Here is a 26129-nt window from a genome sequence, read left to right as displayed (position 1 = left end):
CTTGCTGTGAAGCGACAGTGCTAACCACTACACCACCGTGCTGTCCCCGGTAAGCAAATTACCATGGTATAAGAGGAATAAAACACTTCGAGAAATGCTGTTATAGGAAAATAGTTCCGTTCACATCAGGCTGTATCACATCACCCCAGAGTGAAATATTTTTCTATGTACCGTCATGTCTTATTCCTTATTTACTGACAGAAGCAAAGCAACTGTAATGCTTAAATACTTATGTTAATTGGGTTGCGTGAAGATATAAAAGAAGCTCATGTGCTGACACTGCAACAGCTTGTGCTCACTCACTGCTAGTATACATACTGAGGAAGACTTACAAAATCCTCTAAAGTGAAAAGGTATACAAGATAACAAACTGATCAGGTTTGCTTAGAAAACACATCAGTTTATTTTATTATTTCAACAGTTCTAGTTAAATTATACAAACGTCCCAAGTCAGAGACTCGTTCATGTGCACTAACAGGTAAGGGAGGAGATGTAGAGTTTGTTCTGCTGATTACCTCTTCCCCTCAGTGACGGAAACAAAAGAAGGACTAGCCGAACTCCTAAATTGGACAGCTCTTCTGCCCAAGGTCATGACTGCTGCTTCCCAAAATAACTGTGTGGAGGCGCGTTAAAAGTGTAACACTTTGTTTGCTGTTATCTTCCAACTTCCAACACACGGATTGTAGCACTATTCTTAAAGGTGTGTCAAAATGGAGATGAGGGACTTGTTTGAATTTTTTATTACCCCTTATCCATGGAACACTTCTGTAAACATGTCTTCCTTCTTTCTTTCTCTCTCTCTCTCTGACTCAGAGTGGTCCCCTAGTTATCTCCCCTAAAAATCTTCCAACTCTAGCTAATTATGTCCAAAAAAGGAGATTTTGCTCAATTCTGAAAAGCAAGAACGAAATGTACTGAGTATTGTAGTGACTGGGGAGGGGGGAGACTTTTAATAGCATAGTCATTACATCTCTCTATATGCTCTGAACACACATGGCTCCATCAAAGCTGAAAAGTATTTTGTGATATGATACACAAAAATAGCTTGAAACGTTGACATGATGTGTGGCTCAGTTAGAGAACCAGACGGTCTTCTCCGCTCTCCTGGATCACCTGACCAATGGATGCCTGGCTCTGGGCTCGCAGGCTGCACTGCTTCTTACACTCCAGTAGCTGTTCCAGATCCTTCCACATGTGCACCTGCTTCATGTTGGGCCCGTGGCTCTCCTTCACCTGTTTCTGCTCCTCACGGAGCTTCTGTTAGTGCACAGAGGAACACAATAGCGTTGTTCGCATGCCCTTAAATGACCTTTTAGACCATTTTATTGTTAAACATTTCTCCCATTGTTCCCCATAAAATATCTTCCTCCTCCTGTTTCCCCTGCCTTACTCACTCAAAGCTCACTGTGTAACCCTGCTTTCTTAAGACCATCACTAAAGAAATACTCATGAAAATAATTCAAATGAACACCATAACACGTATGTCAGTGTCACTTCAGGAGGTCCTCCTTCTGAGGATGGTCCAGCAGTAATGTTGTTCATCATTGCCGTATAATTCACATGCTTTTGTGTAACTGAAGCATGATATAGTGTGACAGGACAGCATGCTCCAAATGCTTTGGCAGAAATACAGCAGAGACCAAGCCCCTGTTGTCACCCATCAGCAACCTGCTGTAAGCACAAGACTAGGTACAGAGTGGCGAGGGGGGCTACAAGGCTACAGCACCTGACAGACAACTTAAGAAGCCAAGAGATTCACCTTGCCCAAAGATTCCTGCTCTGCAATGTTCTTCATGTACTGCTCCCTGAAAAGAAGAGAAATTAAAACATGTTTATTCTCCATTTTTATCCATGTTGATTAATTTTCTATAGTTTTAGCTGCAAGGCATCCCACAGGTTTATATTAATGCACTCTTTCTAAAATATTATTGTTTAGTTATTATGGTGTAGGGAAAAAAGGACTGAGGTATGAACCAGTGAGTGAAATATTTGAGATGTCAATTGAGGAAAAAGGTGTTTTACTTGTGGATTGGGTGACGTGCTGTATTCGAGTTGTGGATTGGGTGACGTACTGTATTTGAGTTGTGGATTGGGTGACGTACTGTATTTGAGTTGTGGATTGGGTGACGTGCTGCAATCGAGTTGTGGATTGGGTGACGCACTGCAATCGAGTTGTGGATTGGGTGATGTGCTGTATTCGAGTTGTGGATTGGGTGACGTGCTGTATTCGAGTTGAGGACTGGGTGACGTGCTGTATTCGAGTTGTGGATTGGGTGACGTGCTGTATTCGAGTTGTGGATTGGGTGACGTGCTGTATTCGAGTTGAGGATTGGGTGACGTGCTGTATTCGAGTTGAGGATTGGGTGACGTGCTGTATTCGAGTGGTGGATTGGGTGACGTGCTGTATTCGAGTGGTGGATTGGGTGACGTGCTGCAATCGAGTTGTGGATTGGGTGACGCGCTGCAATCGAGTTGTGGATTGGGTGATGTGCTGTATTCGAGTTGTGGATTGGGTGACGTGCTGTATTCGAGTTGAGGACTGGGTGACGTGCTGTATTCGAGTTGTGGATTGGGTGACGTGCTGTATTCGAGTTGTGGATTGGGTGACGTGCTGTATTCGAGTTGAGGATTGGGTGACGTGCTGTATTCGAGTTGAGGATTGGGTGACGTGCTGTATTCGAGTGGTGGATTGGGTGACGTGCTGTATTCGAGTGGTGGATTGGGTGACGTGCTGTATTCGAGTGGTGGATTGGGTGACGTGCTGTATTCGAGTTGTGGATTGGGTGACGTGCTGTATTCGAGTTGTGGATTGGGTGACGTGCTGTAATCGAGTTGTGGATTGGGTGACGTGCTGTAATCGAGTTGTGGATTGGGTGACGTGCTGTATTCGAGTTGTGGATTGGGTGACGTGCTGTATTCGAGTTGTGGATTGGGTGACGTGCTGTAATCGAGTTGTGGATTGGGTGACGTGCTGTATTCGAGTTGTGGATTGGGTGACGTGCTGTAATCGAGTTGTGGATTGGGTGACGTGCTGTAATCGAGTTGTGGATTGGGTGACGTGCTGTAATCGAGTTGTGGATTGGGTGACGTGCTGTAATCGAGTTGTGGATTGGGTGACGTGCTGTAATCGAGTTGTGGATTGGGTGACGTGCTGTAATCGAGTTGTGGATTGGGTGACGTGCTGTAATCGAGTTGTGGATTGGGTGACGTGCTGTAATCGAGTTGTGGATTGGGTGACGTGCTGTATTCGAGTTGTGGATTGGGTGATGTGTTTTCTCACACTTATGGATTCGGTGAAATGTTTTCTTACACTTGTGGATTGGGTGACGTGCTGTAATCGAGTTGTGGATTGGGTGATGTGCTGTATTCAAGTTGTGGATTGGGTGACGTGCTGTATTCGAGTTGTGGATTGGGTGATGTGTTTTCTCACACTTATGGATTCGGTGAAATGTTTTCTTACACTTGTGGATTGGGTGACGTGCTGTAATCGAGTTGTGGATTGGGTGACGTGCTGTATTCGAGTTGTGGATTGGGTGACGTGCTGTATTCGAGTTGTGGATTGGGTGACGTGCTGTAATCGAGTTGTGGATTGGGTGACGTGCTGTAATCGAGTTGTGGATTGGGTGACGTGCTGTAATCGAGTTGTGGATTGGGTGACGTGCTGTAATCGAGTGGTGGATTGGGTGACGTGCTGTATTCGAGTTGAGGATTGGGTGACGTGCTGTATTCGAGTTGAGGATTGGGTGACGTGCTGTATTCGAGTGGTGGATTGGGTGACGTGCTGTATTCGAGTGGTGGATTGGGTGACGTGCTGTATTCGAGTGGTGGATTGGGTGACGTGCTGTATTCGAGTTGTGGATTGGGTGACGTGCTGTATTCGAGTTGTGGATTGGGTGACGTGCTGTAATCGAGTTGTGGATTGGGTGACGTGCTGTAATCGAGTTGTGGATTGGGTGACGTGCTGTAATCGAGTTGTGGATTGGGTGACGTGCTGTATTCGAGTTGTGGATTGGGTGACGTGCTGTATTCGAGTTGTGGATTGGGTGACGTGCTGTAATCGAGTTGTGGATTGGGTGACGTGCTGTATTCGAGTTGTGGATTGGGTGACGTGCTGTATTCGAGTTGTGGATTGGGTGACGTGCTGTAATCGAGTTGTGGATTGGGTGACGTGCTGTAATCGAGTTGTGGATTGGGTGACGTGCTGTAATCGAGTTGTGGATTGGGTGACGTGCTGTAATCGAGTTGTGGATTGGGTGACGTGCTGTAATCGAGTTGTGGATTGGGTGACGTGCTGTAATCGAGTTGTGGATTGGGTGACGTGCTGTAATCGAGTTGTGGATTGGGTGACGTGCTGTAATCGAGTTGTGGATTGGGTGACGTGCTGTATTCGAGTTGTGGATTGGGTGATGTGTTTTCTCACACTTATGGATTCGGTGAAATGTTTTCTTACACTTGTGGATTGGGTGACGTGCTGTAATCGAGTTGTGGATTGGGTGATGTGCTGTATTCAAGTTGTGGATTGGGTGACGTGCTGTATTCGAGTTGTGGATTGGGTGATGTGTTTTCTCACACTTATGGATTCGGTGAAATGTTTTCTTACACTTGTGGATTGGGTGACGTGCTGTAATCGAGTTGTGGATTGGGTGACGTGCTGTATTCGAGTTGTGGATTGGGTGACGTGCTGTATTCGAGTTGTGGATTGGGTGACGTGCTGTAATCGAGTTGTGGATTGGGTGACGTGCTGTAATCGAGTTGTGGATTGGGTGACGTGCTGTAATCGAGTTGTGGATTGGGTGACGTGCTGTAATCGAGTTGTGGATTGGGTGACGTGCTGTAATCGAGTTGTGGATTGGGTGACGTGCTGTAATCGAGTTGTGGATTGGGTGACGTGCTGTAATCGAGTTGTGGATTGGGTGACGTGCTGTATTCGAGTTGTGGATTGGGTGATGTGTTTTCTCACACTTATGGATTCAGTGAAATGTTTTCTTACACTTGTGGATTGGGTGACGTGCTGTAATCGAGTTGTGGATTGGGTGACGTGTTGTATTCGAGTTGTGGATTGGGTGACGTGCTGCAATCGAGTTGTGGATTGGGTGACGTGCTGCAATCGAGTTGTGGATTGGGTGACGTGCTGTATTCGAGTTAAGGACTGGGTGACGTGCTGTATTCGAGTTGTGGATTGGGTGACGTGCTGTATTCGAGTTGTGGATTGGGTGACGTGCTGTATTCGAGTTGTGGATTGGGTGACGTGCTGTATTCGAGTTGTGGATTGGGTGACGTGCTGTATTCGAGTTGTGGATTGGGTGACGTGCTGTATTCGAGTTGTGGATTGGGTGACGTGCTGTATTCGAGTTGTGGATTGGGTGACGAGCTGTATTCGAGTTGTGGATTGGGTGACGTGCTGTATTCGAGTTGTGGATTGGGTGACGTGCTGTATTCGAGTTGTGGATTGGGTGACGTGCTGTATTCGAGTTGTGGATTGGGTGACGTGCTGTATTCGAGTTGTGGATTGGGTGACGTGCTGTATTCGAGTTGTGGATTGGGTGACGTGCTGTATTCGAGTTGTGGATTGGGTGACGTGCTGTATTCGAGTTGTGGATTGGGTGACGTGCTGTATTCGAATTGTGGATTGGGTGACGTGCTGTGTTCGAGTTGTGGATTGGGTGACGTGCTGTATTCGAGTTGTGGATTGGGTGACGTGCTGTATTCGAGTTGTGGATTGGGTGACGTGCTGTATTCGAGTTGTGGATTGGGTGACGTGCTGTATTCGAGTTGTGGATTGGGTGACGTGCTGTATTCGAGTTGTGGATTGGGTGACGTGCTGTATTCGAGTTGTGGATTGGGTGACGTGCTGTATTCGAGTTGTGGATTGGGTGACGTGCTGTATTCGAGTTGTGGATTGGGTGACGTGCTGTAATCGAGTTGTGAATTGGGTGACGTGCTGTAATCGAGTTGTGGATTGGGTGACGAGCTGTATTCGAGTTGTGGATTGGGTGACGTGCTGTATTCGAGTTGTGGATTGGGTGACGTGCTGTATTCGAGTTGTGGATTGGGTGACGTGCTGTATTCGAGTTGTGGATTGGGTGACGTGCTGTATTCGAGTTGTGGATTGGGTGACGTGCTGTATTCGAGTTGTGGATTGGGTGACGTGCTGTATTCGAGTTGTGGATTGGGTGACGTGCTGTATTCGAGTTGTGGATTGGGTGACGTGCTGTATTCGAATTGTGGATTGGGTGACGTGCTGTGTTCGAGTTGTGGATTGGGTGACGTGCTGTATTCGAGTTGTGGATTGGGTGACGTGCTGTATTCGAGTTGTGGATTGGGTGACGTGCTGTATTCGAGTTGTGGATTGGGTGACGTGCTGTATTCGAGTTGTGGATTGGGTGACGTGCTGTATTCGAGTTGTGGATTGGGTGACGTGCTGTATTCGAGTTGTGGATTGGGTGACGTGCTGTATTCGAGTTGTGGATTGGGTGACGTGCTGTATTCGAGTTGTGGATTGGGTGACGTGCTGTAATCGAGTTGTGAATTGGGTGATGTGCTGTAATCGAGTTGTGGATTGGGTGATGTGCTGTAATCGAGTTGTGGATTGGGTGATGTGTTTTATTACACTTGTGGATTGGGTGAAATGCTGTATTAGAGTTGTGGAATGGATGGTTGATTGTATTATTGTAAGCCCAATAAGTTACTGGCAATTAATATACATATTAGAAAACTAAATAACTAATGAAGTATTTTATACAGAGCAATGCAAAGCAACACTGGTTCTCTTTCCATGCGGTAAAATATTTGGCTTTGAATGAAATGGTCCCTAAAACTTGGATATAACAAAAAGGCCAAGCTGAGACATTTTTTTTACTGCAATAATGTTCATTGTTTGCAACCAATATTAATTTTAGGTTTAAAAATGCAGAAGTCCAGCCTTTGTTTATCTAGGTCTTTAATAATAATAATAATAATAATAATAATAATAATAATAATAATAATAATATGTGAGATATGCCATAACTTCTGAGTCTGCCATAAAATCTGATTCTAGGTCATTCTTTTGGTGCCAGACTCATACCTTAGGGGTTAATGATTTCTTCAAAGAAAATACACTTCTATATGAAAAGACCTCTATTGTCCTCTAATGACTGCCTGACTGAAAGTAATGAAGAAACCAAGAATAGGACACAGTAGTGGAGCACCTCTAAGCACCGCTAAAATGAGAGACACAGAAAACTGTCCCACATTTCCATGTTAAGAAATATGAGGGCATATGGGGAACATAACGCCTAAAATAAGCTCAGAGTTGCTTTGTTCGTGTCCACGTTCAGAGGATTTACATATGAATGAGCAGGTGTGAACAGTGAAGCATCTGGATACCTGATGGACTTTTTACGTGTCTGTGGGTCAGAGGACACATACATCTTCATCTCGTCTGCTGCCCGCTGCATTTGAATCTCAGTAATCTGTAAGGAGAGGGGCAGTGAAGTAAGAGAACAGTAGGATTTCAGGGACAGAGCTAGTTTTTACTTAGAAGGGTGGATCTTACATCTTTCATGCAGTTGATTTGGTGACAGCGGTTTTCCCCCTGTGATGTCTCCTCTCTCAGGGTCCTGACCTCCTAGATCAGATCAGTACATTTAAAGATTTTACTAACAAGTCCTATTTATGCAAGACTCTCTTCTACTGCATGAACAAAGGCTGTGTGTGAGATTACAATCGGCCACTTTACCTGCTCCAGTTTCGATCTGTTGCTTTCCAGACCAGCAGCGCAAGTGTTATACAGAGCTTTTTTCTCTTCATACTCCTGGGAAAGCTCCTGGTTTAGACAAACAGAAAAAAAATGTTTACACAAGTTTACACAGTTAGTACTATAGTACTGTTACAGTGTTCCATCTGGGTTAATGTTAGTCTTGTGGAAACTCAATATGCATAAACAAACCATGAATAATTAGTGAGCTCAGTAACTTATGTCTACATGCACTTCACATTAGTTTCTTTGTGTTGAATGTAAATTGGTAGTGTTTGAACAACCTAGTGAGCTAAAGTGAACTAGATAAGATACTTTATTGATCCCCCATAGGGGAAATTCACAACTAGCAAGTGAAAGCAAACCTAGCAAACATCTGTCTACTGTATTCTATAATTTGGCACACTTGGTCATATATGGTCAAACAATCTGGCTTGTATCATAATGCTTTTAGTGCTTGAGTGGCATCGCAGACCAATAGTACGAGACAGAAGGCTATCAATAAAGTGTACTCATTATAATACTGTTATAACAGATTAGATTAGATTAGATTAGATAGAACTTTATTGATCCCTTTGGGCGGGTTCCCTCAGGGAAATTAAAATTCCAGTAGCATCATTACAGGATAAACAGAGAATAGAAATAGAGGAAAAAACTTCTAGATAAATTAAATTAAATTAGGTATTTGCATGGGCGGCACGGTGGTGTAGTGGTTAGCGCTGTCGCCTCACAGCAAGAAGGTCTGGGTTCGAGCCCCGTGGCCGGCGAGGGCCTTTCTGTGTGGAGTTTGCATGTTCTCCCCGTGTCCGCATGGGTTTCCTCCGGGTGCTCCGGTTTCCCCCCACAGTCCAAAGATATGCAGGTTAGGTTAACTGGTGACTCTAAATTGACCGTAGGTGTGAATGTGAGTGTGAATGGTTGTCTATGCCCATGTTTACATTAGACTGTATCAGCGGATCATCAGATTAACATTTTTAAAACGATTAGCGTGCACACAGCAACACCAATACACGATTTGCGTGCACACAGCAACACCAATACACGGATACGCTCGGCTCCGCAGGCATCCTGCGCTCCAAATCACTCCGCCCTGAACAGCGAGTGCCCTCTGGAGGGTGCGCACTCTGGCCTTGCGCAGCTCACAGAGCGCGCGAGTGAAGTGCACAAGCAGTGATTCAGGACTGAGCCGCTGTGTGTGTGATCCCAGCGCATATCACTTACCACTTGCAAGTGGAAGGATGGCAAGCCTAAAGACAATCATAACTACACAATGGGCAGTATTTGCATCAGTATTTTCATACTTTTATACTCTTTAATGAAAGGTGATACAAGGCGGAAGTCCGCGCCGTTTTTCAGCAGTCGCGTCACATGACCAACGCCAGCGAATCAGGAAGGTGGATGTCACAGTGACGTTGTCCAATGACGACGCCAGCTAGAGCTCAGCACAGCGTATCCGCGTATCCGCAATGTTTACACAGCACCGGAGCTGACACGATCTGGATTGAATACGTGGACGCTGGCGGATTCCCGTTTCCCGGCGTTTCCAGGCGGTTTAATGTAAACGGACAGTGCATCCGCGAAGAAAACGAGACAGATACGGTCTAATGTAAACTTGGCCTATGTGTCAGCCCTGTGATGACCTGGCGACTTGTCCAGGGTGTACCCCGCCTTTCGCCCGTAGTCAGCTGGGATAGGCTCCAGCTTGCCTGCGACCCTGTGGAGCAGGATAAAGCGGCTACAGATAATGAGATGAGAGATGAGGTATTTGCATGTACAAATATAAAAAAGAATAAGAATAAGATACGGGGAAGGGGGGGGAAGGGCCAACGGAAGAGGTATTGCACATTATATTGCACATTGTCCAGTATTGTTTATTGTCAGGCTAGGCTACTGCTCCTTCCCGTCCTCCGTCCTCCTGTTACCCCTCCTCCCCCCCAGAGAGAAGTTGTACAGTCTGATGGCATGAGGGACAAAGGAGTTTTTAAGTCTGTTAGTCCTGCACTTGGGAAGGAGCATTCCGTCACTGAACAACCTCTTCTGGTTGCTGATGACGGTGTGCAGAGGGTGACTGGCATCATCCATGATGTTCAGTATTTTGTCCATAGTCTTCTTCTCTGCCACCGTCACCAGAGAGTCCAGCTTCATGCCGACCACAGAGCCGGCCCGCCTGATCAGTTTGTCCAGCCTGGATGTGTCCTACTTGGATGTGCTGCCCCCCCAGCACACCATGGTGTAAAACAGGACACTGGCGACCACGGATTGATAGAACATCCACAGGAGTTTCTTGCAGATGTTAAAGGACCGCAGCCTCCTCAGGAAGTACAGCTTGCTCTGTCCCTTCCTGTACAGGTGGTTGGTGTTGTAAGTCCAGTCCAGCTTGCTGTCCAGCCACACCCCGAGGTACTTGTAGGAATCCACAGCCTCTACCTCGACTCCCTCGATCAGAACTGGTCGTGACCTTGTTCTGGACCTCCCAAAGTCAATGACCAGCTCCTTGGTCTTCGAGGTGTTGAGCTGCAGATGGTTCCTGCTGCACCAAGCAGCAAAGGGTAATACTGGGTAGTTCTCAGATTGGGCTGATCAGCAAATCCACCTGGATTTTAACCCTTGTATGGTGTTCGGGTCTGTGGGAGCCGTTTTCATTTTTATCGAAGGAACAATGATCTCATCTCATATCATTATCTGTAGCCGCTTTATCCTGTTCTACAGGGTTGCAGACAAGCTGGAGCCTATCCCAGCTGACTATGGGCAAAAGGCGGGGTACACCCTGGACAAGTCGCCAGGTCATCACAGGGCTGACACATAGACACAGACAACCATTCACACCTATGGTCAATTTAGAGTCACCAGTTAACCCAACCTGCATGTCTTTGGACTGTGGGGGAAACCGAAGCACCCGGAGGAAACCCACGCAGACACGGGGAGAACATGCAAACTCCGCACAGAAAGGCCCTCGTTGGCCACGGGGCTCAAACCCGGACCTTCTTGTTTGTGAGGCGACAGCGCTAACCACTATACCACCGTGCCACCAGGAACAATGATACGATTCATTATTTTTTCAAACTCAGACTCATTGGCCTTGGCTCATTTTCTGTGAAGAACATATATCAGAAAACATTTTCGATGACCAGACACTGTACAAAAAACAGTGTATTAAAAAACAAACAAAAAACGAGTAGCACTTTTTTTTAAAAATAAATGTAATCTAACAAAGGTAAAGGGCAAATATTAACCATATATGCCATTTATATTGCTTGTAATTGGGGTGAAGTAAACATCTGTTAAGTAAAGTTGTTTGATTGTATTGAATTTAAAACACCAGAATGCAGCGGGTCCACCAGACCCACGAACACTGGCTGAGTAACAAAAATAAGAACACCACACAAGGGTTAAACAACAACCTTATTTAGAGGCCTCCATGGGGGCTCTCTCTCTCTCTCTCTCTCTCTCTCTCTATATATATATATATATATATATATATATATATATATATATATATATATATATATACACACACACACAGTATATATATATATTTTTTCCACTTTCAAAAATGCTTGTCACCAAACTCCAGGAAATACTAAGGCGTGGGACGCACACTAATGGGTGCAGATATATTCAGAATGCCCTTTTCTCGACCTGGCAACAGTTTGGTGACAAACTGTCAACATTTCATATCAGAAAACTGACTTTTATTCTGTCAACCAGTCTTCGTCACCACACATTTACACAGAGATTCACTTGCACGGATTCGTGACCATTCTTGTCACCAAACTCCAGGAAATACTAAGGCGTGGGATGAGCATTAATGGGTGGAAATATATTGGGGATGCCCTTTTCTCCACCTGGCTACAGTTTGGATACAATCTGTCAACATTTCATATGAGAAAAGTGACTTTTATTTAATGAACCAGGCATCTACCCAGCTGCCATGGCAGTGGCTGAATTTCTCTGAGAATGCATTCCATTTGTGTTCTCCTTTAACATGTTGGGGATTATTTCTGCTGAAATGCCAAAAATGCCTTAAAAAATATGGAACACTTGATATTCCTCTTACATTGTGCATGCTGTGCATCGTAATGCAATGCTCTGGATCTCATTGACACGATGTGTAATTATAAGGCTAATGGCATATGTTGTCCAATAGATCGACAATAAAGATTGGCCTCCTGTCTTTGGTCTCCTCTGTTGCTTCCATGCTTTCTACGATGAAAATGACAAAGAACTATGACAGGTCAGCAGACTGATCTGCTTTTTTTTTTCTTTGAATGCCATAATAAGCTTTTTGACAGAAAATGTGATTAAGCTTCCAGAAAAGAAAAAAAAAAAAAATCACAGAAAAATCTAGGTAACTGACCATTCATGACGGCTGCATGACCGCCTACGGTGCCTTGTGTTCCTTGAACACATTTCTAGTGTATATCTCGTTCTTCCTGGACCGTTAATGGGGGCAGCACGGTGGTGTAGTGGTTAGCGCTGTCGCCTCACAGCAAGAAGGTCCGGGTTCGAGCCCCGCGGCCGGCGAGGGCCTTTCTGTGTGGAGTTTGCATGTTCTCCCCGTGTCCGTGTGGGTTTCCTCCGGGTGCTCCGGTTTCCCCCACAGTCCAAAGACATGCAGGTTAGGTTAACTGGTAACTCTAAATTGACCGTAGGTGTGAATGTGAGTGTGAATGGTTGTCTATGTGTCAGCCCTGTGATGACCTGGCGACTTGTCCAGGGTGTACCCCGCCTTTCGCCCGTAGTCAGCTGGGATAGGCTCCAGCTTGCCTGCGACCCTGTAGAACAGGATAAAGCGGCTAGAGATAATGAGATGAGATAGATTTTAATGATGTTTCATCAGTCACGGTACTATTAATGATAGGGCAGTGGTGGCTCAGATGTTAAAGGCTCAGAAGGTAATCAAACATGATCAGGTGAGTTCAAACCTTGGGCCAATGACCCACTGTTAGACCCTTAATCAAGCTTTTCAGCTGTAAGTCATTTTATATAAAAGCATCTGCCAGATAAACAATAGTACGGGGCAAAAAAAGCAATGCATCATTGATCTCTCTCAAGTTCCACTGCTTTACTGTGGTTGCTATGGTGATGTGACTGATTTTTCAAATGCCTGGACAGCAGACTGTGCTCTAACTAAACTACACTTGCCTAGTCTTGGTTTCATTTAAACTTTGATGGATATTTAATGTAATTGCATATTATATCTATTAAATTTTATTTAATTATGTACCTACTTAACTATTTAATTTTACACTGTGTGTTATACAGTTTCCTGTAGTTTTGTTCTAGACCCCCACCTGGCACTCCTGGCGAAGGGGCCTCAACTCCTTTATTAATGGAGACAGAGCTGACTTCTTCTCTGCTATTGCTGAATTGATCTTCTTCACCTGAAACAACACAAATGACCACAATTACTTGCCAGATCTTCATTCTACTTTTGGACACCCCTCTGTCCTGGATAGTTTGAATTTTTCACTCCTCATCTGGCCCACTTCATTATACTACAGTGCTGCCGAGTTCACAAATCTGAAGGTGATGATTCATTTTCTCTGACAGTGACAATAGTTAATTGTAATTCTAACAATAGTTTTATATTAATGCTCTTGTTCTAATACGTTTCTTATACATTTTATAGCAAGTCAGTTGCAGGGACCTGTATTGATAGTGCTCCAGATGACCAAAGTCTAATAATAAACTGAATAATTAATCATATTGTTATTTAATAAAGAAAAATATACAATTGTTGATAGGGACAGGATTCTGGAATGCTCATAAAATGTTTGTTTGCACACGACTTGCGCACACACACACACATATATATATATATATATATATATATATATATATATATATATATATATATATATATATATAAATAAAAACCCACCCAAATGTTCAAAAATGCCCAAAATGTGGTATTAATGTGCCATTTTAAGCAGCGCTGTGTTCTCATGTGCAACTTGGAGACTTTGTGCAACCTGAAGTCCCAATATTGCTTTACAGCTGTTCTTTTCTTCTAGTTTCTGTAGCAACCCAAAGCAAGCCGAGTGCCAGGGAAGTTACAGATCTCATCAGGGGAGCAGCATTTTCCCATAAGCTCAGAGCGCTCATTAATGAGCAAAAACAGGGAACGCCACACAAAGTGATGCAATAAACAGCATATATGACAATGTCAAAAAAAAAATTTGATGGAGTACAAGGAGAAAGAAAATACAAGAACAACATAAACATCTCAGATGTGCCTTTTTTATTATCTGCTCACCATCTCGGACATGTTGTCCAACCTGCGTCCCTTTAGTTCGTCCAATTCACTTTTGATGGCGGAGACTCTCTCCAACTCCTCCTGGGTCTCACTGAAGCCTGAGATCCCTCTCTGAGCCTCCAGAGATTGCTGAAAAAAAATTATGGTTGCATTAGATTCTAGGTCCTCTGTCCCCTGAGAGGAGTCATTTGAGTCTCATTTGCAGGTATAATCAGCGCCTATGCACTAAGCAGAAAAGGTATGATGCCACTGAAAGTCTAGAAACACAATAGGCCTCTGAGTGTGTTAAGCACTCTATGAAGAGTCATGTCTACACAGTCAGTGCTCACCTCTTCAGACAGGGCCTTCACACACTACACTGACAGATAATGTTTATAATGAGCCAAAGAGGCTGGATTATATTGATGCTTACTTGGGTATGTTCGATGGTAGGAAGAAAACACTAGTGTGTGTGTGTGCGCGCGTTGTTACCACCCCAATGTTGATTATTATCCAGTAATAGCACATCTCCAAGTGTTTTAGTCCTCTTGTACCACAGTAAGTTGCCAATGCTAACAAATATTTACTTATTAAAGAGAACATCATATATTTTATCCATTTATAGTTACATTTAATGCTGCAGGTCATGAGTTTGAATCCCGATGATGCCACAGACATGGAGCCCGCCCATCCATCCATCATCTGTAGCTGCTTATCCTGTTCTACAGGGTTGCAGGCAAACTGGAGCCTATCCCAGCTGACTATGGACGAGAGGCGGGGTACACCCTGGACAAGTCGCCAGGTCATCGCAGGACAGACATGGAGCCAAGAGAGCAAAATTGGCCATGCTTTCCAGGTGGAAGAGATGGCATATTCTTTCTTTCCTGTCAATCACAGTGACACTACCCAAAAGTGGGCATCTGCGATCTCATGTATGCGAAAGAGGGCAGATAGTAATTTTCCTACAAGTGTGTTACACTGCTCTGTGATGCAGCATGTGTAGAACTGTTTCCTCATCTAAACTCCTTGGCTTGTATTTTGACAATACGTTATCATGGGACAATCATATGGAATATGTGACTAAGAAAATCACAAAAAGGCTAGATCTTTTGAAGCATTCCAAGAAATTTATTTCATTAAGAGCCAGGAAAACCTTTTTTGACACCCTAATCCAGCCCATCATGTACTATGGTGCAACCGTCTGGGGAGAAACCTTCAAGAAGCATGTGGATGCTATGCTTATACTCCAAAAGCATGCTGCGAGAATCATCATGGACATGGCATGGGATCATCCATCCGAAAGCCTTTTTAAGGAACTTGAGATCGTGTCATTCCATACTTGAGAAAAATGTAAGAAATGCACCTTAGTGTTCATGGCTCTCAATGGTCTTGCTCTGGAATACCTCAGGAAAAGGTTCGTCAACTTCACGGAGGTCCATGGAAGGAACACTCGACATGCGAACACGAACGTTATCCTGCAGCGTTATTATCGCTCTTTCAGTGATCAAATGTTTGCGTTCAGTGCTACAAAACTACGGAACTCACTTCCTCTGGAAGTAAAACAATGCAAATCTCTTGTGGCATTCATAAGTGCCATCAGGACTGTTTCTCTGTGAAAACTATGCATCAATGTAAATAATTTTTTTTCAATTTTACAACATTTTTCTTCCTCTTGTCATTTATTTTGTTAACTGTTGTTCAGGTTCAATGTCCAAACTAATAACTGCATCATCAGTTTTTCAGTGGCTAATCTGACACAAGGTACAAGTTGGGGGTTAGGTGCCTTGCTCAAGGGCACTTAAGCCAGTCCCTGCTGGTCCAGGGAATTGAACCAGCAACCTCTGGGTCACAAAGCTGTTTCTCTAACCATTAGGCCATGGCTTTCCCCTGAGAGCCATGTGTATATTATCTATAGGATATCAAGTGTAATCTCGCAATAAAAATGTCATTTATTTATCCATCAAAAGATGCAATTGGCCAGTGTGGCAGCGGGGGCGTGGCCAAGCAGCAGTCTGTGAATGGAGGGCGGGGTCGGGGAAGGTAAGTGGCTAAGTCATTCCACCTGCTGTCAGTGTGAGTGTGGGGGTGCGTGTGTGTGTGTGTTACAGGGATGGAGCATAAAAGGAGAGAGAGAGAGAGCAGAGAAAAGGAGCTCTCTCCCCAACCACAATGCATGTGTGAGTGAGTGAGTGAGTGAGTGAGTGAGTGAGTGAGTGAGTGAGTGAGTGAGTGAGTGAGTGAGTGAAAGAAAGCTGAAAAGCAAGCTGAAGTTCAATATAGTGTTTTGTGTAAATATCAACTCTCGCCTGCCATGCTTCTGGGTCATTCCATGCCAAATCAACAAGAGGTTATGCTCGACCATCTCAGATTTCAATGAAATTTGGAGGGCTCAGAGATACTATTAAAAGAAGTTAATCCCCAAAACTTGAGCTTCCTATCACCAATAGTTTCAGAGATAGAGGCATTTGAAATTTTCGATTTTTTTGTTTTTTGCTCAAAACATACATATTTCAAAGTGCAATATAATCTTTATTATGCAAGATAGAAACCTAAAATTTTGCACAGAGAGACTCAATGTCGTACTACAAGCTTCAACTTAGAATTTCAATGGTCATTGTGTATTAGATGGTGATTTTAACAAGGAAATTAAAAAGACAAATTTGCATTTTTTGCATTTTTAACTCATTCTGGAAGCTTGCCTGTGGCAGTAATGCTTAAACTAAGAATGTTATTCAAATCTACACAGAAATATCTACCAATTTCAGTTTTACCAAGTTTCCAATATTCCTAGTTTGTCTGTAATAGGGTTTTGAAATTTGCCGATTTCTAAAACATGCCATTTTCAGTAGCAAGAAATCCAATGTGGGATAGCAGTTAGGAACTTGTAAATTTTTTTCAGTAATCCCCAAGACCCATATTTTATATTTACAAATTTTTGTTCTGTGTCTCTCAAGTATTTTTAAATTACAGGGGTTTAAAAAATCCATTTTCACCAAATTCGAATTTTTGATATATTTTCATATAACTGATATTTGAGGGTTAATAAATGCTTCAATAAGGCTCAAGTAGGTTAGGAGACATGTTTCTTCCTCAATTTTAAATAAAATTTCAATTAATGCTCAGTATTAATTATTTGTAAATTGATTTTAATCTAAGACTGTGTAACATTAGCAATCAATGACCAGCTATTGTGTACCAGTCAACAGCCAGCCTTATCAATATCAACACAGCACAATAGGTGACCTTTGATACCAGAACAGGTGGCTCATATCTTATAGTTTTAGAGTCTGTAAACTGCATACTTGTTCAGATATTATATTGCTTGGATTATATTAAATACATTGTAATACAGAGCACTGAGAAAATTTACCAATGTTATTAACTGAATGTGTATCTTTGCAAGGATTGGATATTTTGAATAGTTGACTAGGGAATTTAATTGTAGTTGCTTTCAATTTGAGATCAGTATAAATGAGTTTGTTCTTAGACATCTAGAAATGGCTGAACTTCCTCCCTGTTCTATAGGAATTGGACTAAAGAAAGATTCTGACTGCCATAAACTAACATACAACAGAAATTGTAAGTTAAATACACTCTCTCAGTATAGTTTGGAGCAAATTTCATTAATTAAACAGAGAACTGAACTTGAGAACATTTCAAGCACAGACACAGTATGTCTGCATCATGAGAAACTGTTTCTGATGAAATATGAAGAGCTACAGAAAAGTTGTTGTGATCCATATGAAAGGCACAAGAAAAAAAGTTAAAACAGAATTACGTTCAATTCTTCCTGAAACAGCAGATTCACTTTCAAAACTGATAAATAAAAATGTTAAACCTGGACAAAAATTGTGTTCTAAATGTTCACAGAGAGTGAAAGAACATTTAAGCCAAGCAGATTCAGCAGGTTCTACAGAATCAGAACAAGATAGCATGTGTGTAGATGTGGATCCGACATCTACACACATCATACATCATACATGAGGAGTGCGACAGAGGCTTAGAGGGAGGAAAACAAAAGTTCCACTTCCTACCATCATCCTGTCAAATGTCCGTTCGCTTAAAAGAAAAGTGGACCAGTTGCGAGTGAACACTCGTTACTTGTACGAATACAGGGAGGCCTGTGTACTCGCTTTTACGGAAACATGGCTGAACCACACAGTGACGGATTCGGACGTTTGCCCCGAGGGTTTTTCAATCATAAGAATGGACCGCTGCAGTGAGACCACCGGCAAGGAGCAAGGAGGAGGAGTGTGCCTTATGATAAACGATCGATGATGTAGAACAACGGTGGTGAGAAAAAAATTATGCACCCCCGATATTGAACTTCTGTCGCTGTCCCTCCGACCGTCATATTTACCCTGAGAATTCCCACAAATATTTTTGACTATTGTGTATATACATCCAAGAGCAAATATAGATAAGGCAGCTGACATTATTTTTAACATCACTCAGGAGTTTGACGAAATTTCCCCGGATGCACCGAAGTTTGTAATGGGGGATTTCAATAACTGTACCCTTAAACGTACACTGCCTAATTACTCCCAGTATGTTACATGCCCAACAAGGAACAGTAAAATGATAGATTTATGCTACGGATCTATTCCCAAAGCATATTCATCTAGTGTCAGAGCCCCGTTGGGTAGCTCAGACCATAACTGTATTTTGCTTAGACCCAGATATAGGCAGGTTCTAAAACGTGTTAAACCTATTGAAAAGCAGATTCAGGTGTGGGATGAGAACAGTGTGGAGACTCTGAAAGGGTGCTTTGAGTCTACATCATGGAGCACCTTTGAAGACTCTGCAGCTGACCTGCATGAGCTGACAGAGGTCATCTCAGGGTACACAGACTTTTGTGTGGAGACAGTGATTCCTAAAAAGACTAGTAGGGTGTACCCAAACAATAAACCGTGGGTAACCAAAGAGTTGAAGGGAGTTTTAAATGAGAAAAAAAGGATTTTTGCTTTGGGGAGCCAACAGGACATAAAGGAAGTACAGAGAAAAGTCAATAAGGAGATCTATAAAGCTAAATGCCAGTATAGAGACAAGGTACAGAAGACCTTAATGACAGGAGATTCTAGGGCCGCTTGGACTGGAATAAAGCTGATGGCAAATGGCCCTTATAAATCAAGTAAAAACACAGAACAACAAGCAGATGATAGAGCAAGCCATCTGTTGGCAAATGACTTAAATGAATTTTTCACCCGATATGAGCACATGGCCAGCGACAGACATTTTACGTGGCAACAGGGCGAGCTGGAGGACGTTGGGACAGTGGGATTATTCACTATTAGGGAGGACACGGTGAGGCGGGTGTTTGGGACAATTAACACTCGAAAGAGTCCAGGGCCCGATAACATAGGAGGCAAAGTGCTGAGATATTGCTCAGCCCAATTGAGTGGGATTTTCTGCTCCCTTTTCCAACGCTCACTGGATACACAGGTGGTACCTCGGGTCTGGAAAAAATCATATGTGGCTCCCCTTCCCAAAGTCCCTCATTCGTCTTCTCCCAAGGACTATAGACATGTCTGTGAAGATTCTCAATCATCCAGGTCATAGTAAACTGTGGGTGGTAGAAATGGGCAACTGGACTTGCTTGAAGATTCTTGAAAACGTTTCACCTCTCGTCCAAAAGGCTTCCTCAGTTCTGTCTGACTAATAGGGAGTATCAGGTATTTATCCTCTCCTGGATCAGAATCAGAATTCTGATGACCAGCTCATCTAAGGTGTCATTGAGGCATCATGTTGGTGTGGGTCACTGGAGGCTGGGTGTGAACGGCGAGTCATTAGGGTGATCAAAGGATTGTCCGTTAGGGTGATCAATGGCAAGAGGACAGAGGTGGGGTTTACATTAGACCGTATCAGCGGATCATCAGATTAACGTTTTTAAAACGATTAGTGTGCACACAGCAACACCAATACACGATTCGCGTGCACACAGCAACACCAATACACGGATACGCTTGGCTCCGCAGGCATCCTGCGCTCCAAATCACTACGCCCTGATCCGCGTATTCTCAATGTTTACACAGCACTGGATCAGACACGATCTGGATTGAATACGTGGACGCTGGCGGATTCCCGTTCCCAGGCGTTTCCAGGCGGTTTAATGTAAACGGACAGTGCATCCGCAAAGAAAACGAGACAGATACGGTCTAATGTAAACTTGGCCAGAGAGGACAGAGGAGACAGAGGACAGAGAGGACAGAGAGGGTCAGATTGCCATTGATCACCCTAACGAACGATCCTTTGATCACCCTAATGACTCGCCGTTCACACCCAGCCTCCAGTGACCCACACCAACATGATGCCTCAATGACACCTTAGATGAGCTGGTCATCAGAATTCTGATTCTGATCCAGGAGAGGATAAATATCTGATACTCCCTATTAGTCAGACAGAACTGAGGAAGCCTTTTGGACGAGAGGTGAAACGTTTTCAAGAATCTTCAAGCAAGTCCAGTTGCCCATTTCTACCACCCACAGTTTACAAGGACTATAGACCCATTTCCCTCACCTCTCTCGTAGTCAAATCATTTGAGAGGATTGTCAAAACTCACATTATTAACTCATGCAAGCAGGCCCTTGATCCATTACAATTTGCCTATAGGCCCGGTAGAGGAACAGATGATGCCATTGTCACACTATTGGATTATTTGTACATGCACCTGGAAGGCTTCAAGACACATGCTCGTGTCATATTTGCGGATTTTACGTCAGCTTTTAATACAATACACCCACACATCTTGGCTGAAAGACTGAGACAAGACTTCTGTTTTGATTTTAAATTAATTGCATGGATTTTGGACTTTTTACAGGGCAGAGCACAGCAGGTGAAGGTAGGAAACATCTTGTCGGATGTGCGTTTTACATCTATTGGCACTCCACAAGGGAGTGTCTTATCACCCTTGCTTTTTATTTTATATACAGACAGCTGTCGTAGTAGCTATTCTGATCGTCATATAATTAAATATGCCGATGATACTGCCCTGGTTAGCTTACTGAATCATGATGAAGTCAAACATGGTCCAGTGTTGGATGAATTTGTTGATTGGTGTAAAGTCTCTAACCTGCACCTCAACATATTCAAGACGAAAGAGATGGTTTTTGATTTCAGGCAAAAATCCTTGCCAGCTCCCCCCTCACTTATTGGAGGAGAGGAGATTGAAGTGGTGACAGAATATAAATATCTTGGCCTTATTATAGATAACAAATTATCGTGGGATAGATTTGTAGATGCGATTTTTAAAAAGGGCCAACAACGTTTATATTTCCTCAGGAAGATTAAATTGTTTAATGTAGATAACACAATTATGACTTTGTTTTATAAGTTTTATTGAAAGTATTCTTTGTTATGGCATTGTATGCTGGTATGGACATTCTAAGGTGACACACAAAAGTAAGCTGGGAAAAATTGTTAAAACAAGTGGGAAAATAATTGGGTGTCAGCAGACTGATCTTTATCATGTCTACCTGTCCAGGCTGACCCAGAAAGCAGACAAAATTTGTACTGACATTACCCACCCACTCTCAGTGAAGTTCCAGACACTTCCTTCTGGTCGCAGATATAGATACCCCAACATCAGAACTAATAGAGCAAAGAATTCATTCATTCATTCCTATGGCAATTACACAATTGAATAAGATGTGGGAAACACACACCTAACATTACAAGATAACTGTCACATCTTTTTATTGTATAAATTATTTTATTTATTACTGTTTTGTTTTGTTTTTTTAGCTGGTGCAATGGACGTGGTGTGTTTTTGTTGTGTTTTATGTGTGTTTGTGTTGGGATGTTTGATATGATGGTGGCTGATGTCTCGTCTTGTGTTGTGCTGTAAGACAAATTGCCTTTTTAAGGACATTAAAGTTTCTAAGTAAGATCCAACATACACTGGTGAGGTAGCTGAATCACTTGACAAAAGCCTTGTCAATTGGTTGCTCTCCACTGAAAATTGCCAAGTATAGCCACAAACAGAAAGCTGCATATGGCAAAGCAAAGCTGCAACGAGTAGAAGAAACTTTACGTTCTAAAATGAAATTTTATTAATTAATGAAATTTGCTCCAAACTATACTGAGAGAGTGTATTTAACTTACAATTTCTGTTGTATGTTAGTTTATGGCAGTCAGAATCTTTCTTTAGTCCAATTCCTATAGAACAGGGAGGAAGTTCAGCCATTTCTAGATGTCTAAGAACAAACTCATTTATACTGATCTCAAATTGAAAGCAACTACAATTAAATTCCCTAGTCAACTATTCAAAATATCCAATCCTTGCAAAGATACACATTCAGTTAATAACATTGGTAAATTTTCTCAGTGCTCTGTATTACAATGTATTTAATATAATCCAAGCAATATAATGTTATCTGAACAAGTATGCAGTTTACAGACTCTAAAACTATAAGATATGAGCCACCTGTTCTGGTATCAAAGGTCACCTATTGTGCTGTGTTGATATTGATAAGGCTGGCTGTTGACTGGTACACAATAGCTGGTCATTGATTGCTAATGTTACACAGTCTTAGATTAAAATCAATTTACAAATAATTAATACTGAGCATTAATTGACATTTTATTTAAAATTGAGGAAGAAACATGTCTCCTAACCTACTTGAGCCTTACTGAAGCATTTATTAACCCTCAAATATCAGTTATATGAAAATATATCAAAAATTCGAATTTGGTGAAAATGGATTTTTTTAAACCCCTGTAGTTTAAAAATACTTGAGAGACACAGAACAAAAATTTGGAAATATAAAATATGGGTCTTGGGGATTACTGAAAAAAATTTACAAGTTCCTAACTGCTATCCCACATTGGATTTCTTGCTACTGAAAATGGCATGTTTTAGAAATCAGCGAATTTCAAAACCCTATTACAGACAAACTAGGAATAATGGAGACTTGGTAAAACTGAAATTGGTAGATATTTCTGTGTAGATTTGAATAACATTCTTAGTTTAAGCATTACTGCCACAGGCAAGCTTCCAGAATGAGTTAAAAATGCAAAAAATGCAAATTTGTCTTTTTAATTTCCTTGTTAAAATCACCATCTAATATACAATGACCATTGAAATTCTAAGTTGAAGCTTGTAGTACAAGACATTGAGTCTCTCTGTGCAAAATTTTAGGTTTCTATCTTGCATAATAAAGATTATATTGCACTTTGAAATATGTATGTTTTGAGCAAAAAACAAAAAAATCGAAAAATTCAAATGCCTGTATCTCTGAAACTATTGGTGATAGGAAGCTCAAGTTTTGGGGATTAACTTCTTTTAATAGTATCTCTGAGCCCTCCAAATGTCATTGAAATCTGAGATGGTCGAGCATAAATTTGTCAGATATTTGTTGATTTGGCATGGAATGACCCTTCTGTGATTCACCCACATCAGGAACTGTTACAGTGGTGCTGAAACCTGGGAGCACAGAAGGGAACCACCCTATGGAGTCCTCCCCATTCGAAGAGCTCATCCTTGCCCTCGCTACCACCCAGCAGAACCAGCATCAAGCGCTGATCACCCTCCGAGAGGAACAGGAGCAATACTTCGAAGCCTTGATGCTGGCCCAGCAGGAAGATCGCCAGGCGTTCCAGCACCTGCTTGCGTCAGCAGGGCCGTCGGCCACCGCTGCCGCTACCCTCACGAAGATGGGACCGCAGGACGATCTGGAAGCGTTCCTCGCTCTCTTCGAGCAAGCCGCCGAGGCGTGGGGGTGGCCGCTGGAGCGGCGTGCCTGCTCCCGCTCCTGACTGGCGAGGTGCAACTCGCAGAGCAGCAGCTCGCTGCTGACAGCCGACTGGTCTATGCTGACCTGAGGAAGGCCCTCCTGCAGCGGCTCGGCCGCTCCCCGGAGCAACATCGCCAGCGTTTCTGGACGCTGGCACTGGAGGAGGTTGGCTGGCCGTTTGCATTCGGCCAGCAACTCCGGGACGCCTGCCGGTGGTGGCTGATTCGGAAGACCGCGATGCCGATGAGATCATCGATCTGGTGGCACTGGAACAGTTTATCTCTCGACTTCCGGAAGGAATGGCGGAATCAGTCCAGTGTCACCGCCCGGCATCGCTGGAACGAGCCATCGAGCTGGCGGAGGACCATCTGGAGGCGGCTCCAACGCCAGGCAGACGAGGCGTCTCCTCTCACTTCTCTTCTCTCTTCCTCCCCTATTTCTTGTCCCCCTCTCCACCCTGTTCCCCTGCCACGGAGGCAGCGGCTGGCTCCTCCCCAGCCAGCCCATTGCGCCCATGATGTCCTCCCATCTCCCTCTTCTGTGTTGTCTCCCCCTCAGGTGAGTGACACCCATAACATCAGTGCAGAGGGAAAGCCTGGGCTGGTGTGCTGGCGCGGCGGAGAATTGGAGCATCCCCAGAGTTCGAGCTCTGCAAGGGAGGTGGGTGCTGTAATCCGGATCCCCAATGTGCCAGAAACCAACCCTGATTGGAGCGGAATGTATCGCATACCGGTGAGTATTCAAGGGGATACATATCACGCTTTGGTGGATTCCGGTTGTAATCAGACCTTAATTCACCAACGCCTGGTGCAAGGTGAGGCATTGGAGGGAGCACAAGCGGTGAAAGTGTTGTGTGTGCATGGGGATGTTCACCATTACCCTCTAGTGTCTGTCCATATTCTATTCCGGGGCCAAATGCATAGAATAAAGGCGGTGGTTAGTCCTTGTCTCACCCACTCATTGATTTTGGGTACTGATTGGCCGGGGTTTAAAAACCTAATGGAATATTTAACACATAGTGGGTCCTGCACTAGTAGATCACGGGAAGATCCCGGTGTGCCATTGACTGGAGAAGCGGTCACAGAGCCATCTACATCAACACTGCATCAGAGTGAGGAGCAGCTTGCTCCTCCTCCCTCTCTCGGGGATTCCCTTGGGGATTTCTCGTTAGAGCAGTCGCGAGATAAGACTCTGCGGCATGCATTTGACCAAGTGGGAGTAATCGATGGTCAAACTCTTCAGCCAAGTGCGGCACCAACCTTCCCCTATTTTGCTATTATTAAAGATAGATTGTACCGAGTGATGCAGGAGACTCAAACTCATGAATGAACAACCCAGTTGTTAATCCCAAAGAGCCACAGGGAACTCGTATTCCATGCGGCTCACTTTAATCCCATGGCTGGACACTTGGGGCAAGATAAAACACTAGCCCGAATAATGGCCCGGTTCTATTGGCCAGGGATTCGCGGGGATGTCCATCGGTGGTGTGTGGCATGCCGTGAATGCCAATTAGTAAATCCCGCGGCCACCGAGACCCCGTTTGAGCGAATTGGGATGGATCTCGTCGGGCCATTAGATCGGCCAGCACGGGGATATCACTTTATTTTAGTTCTAGTGGACTATGCAACGCGATATCCGGAAGCAGTGCCCCTCCACGATATCTCAGCACGCAGTATTGCGGAAGTGCTCTTCCGCTTTATCTCCCGGGTCGGGATTCTGAAAGAAATCCTGACAGACCAAGGCACCTCGTTTATGTCACACACACTGCGCAAACTGTATGGGTTACTGGGGATTAAGTCTATCCGCACCAGTGTCTATCATCCACAAACAGATGGCTTAGTAGAGCAATTTAACCAAACACTCAAAAACATAATCTGGAAATTCGTAAGTGAAGATGCGCGTAATTGGGATAAGTGACTCGAGCCCCTGTTATTCGCAGTACAAGAGGTCCTGCAAGCCTCCATGGGGTTTTCTCCCTTTTAATTATTATATGGGCATAAACCACGTGGCATGCTGGACATGCTACGGGAAAATTGGGAGGCGGGACCTTCACCTAGTAAAAATGAAATCCAGTAGGTTCTTGACCTGCGTGCAAAACTCCACACCCTCACGCACCTAACCCAGGAGAATTTGCGGCAGGCACAAGAACGTCAAAGCCAGCTGTATGACAGGGGCATGCGCCTTAGAGAGCTCAAGCTGGGAGACAAAGTCCTCATATTATTGCCCACATCGAGTTCTAAATTAGTCACCAAGTGGCAAGGGCCCTTCGAGGTCACATGGCGAGTCGGGGACATCGACTATGAGGTGAAGTGAACAGATAGGGGTGGGGCACTGCAAATCTACCACCTCAACCTTTTAAAACGCTGGAATGAGGGGGTCCCTGTGGCGTTGGTAGTCCCAGAGAAGGCGGAGCTGGGGCTGG

At 43.8% G+C, this 26129-nt stretch overlaps 1 protein-coding gene across 2 annotated transcripts in view; it reads right to left on the bottom strand.

Moving 5' to 3' along the window:
• Positions 1-379: 379 nt before the first annotated feature.
• Positions 380-26129, bottom strand: part of ift81 (intraflagellar transport 81 homolog) — a 69012-nt gene continuing 43262 nt past the window's right edge. For both annotated transcript variants that reach the window (XM_060932335.1, XM_060932336.1), the window contains exons 12-18: positions 13998-14126; positions 13033-13122; positions 7721-7807; positions 7538-7609; positions 7369-7454; positions 1760-1805; positions 380-1257 (exon numbers count right to left, since the gene is read on the bottom strand). In XM_060932335.1, the coding sequence (XP_060788318.1) occupies positions 1075-1257; positions 1760-1805; positions 7369-7454; positions 7538-7609; positions 7721-7807; positions 13033-13122; positions 13998-14126 (693 nt within the window). In that variant the 3' untranslated portion in view covers positions 380-1074. The remainder of the gene's footprint in view (positions 1258-1759; positions 1806-7368; positions 7455-7537; positions 7610-7720; positions 7808-13032; positions 13123-13997; positions 14127-26129) is intronic.

Source organism: Neoarius graeffei, chromosome 10 (assembly GCF_027579695.1).
Source record: "Neoarius graeffei isolate fNeoGra1 chromosome 10, fNeoGra1.pri, whole genome shotgun sequence".
In the NCBI taxonomy this organism is placed as follows: domain Eukaryota; kingdom Metazoa; phylum Chordata; class Actinopteri; order Siluriformes; family Ariidae; genus Neoarius; species Neoarius graeffei.
Note: the sequence above shows the minus strand (reverse complement) of the source record. Positions and strands in the feature narration are given on the sequence as shown.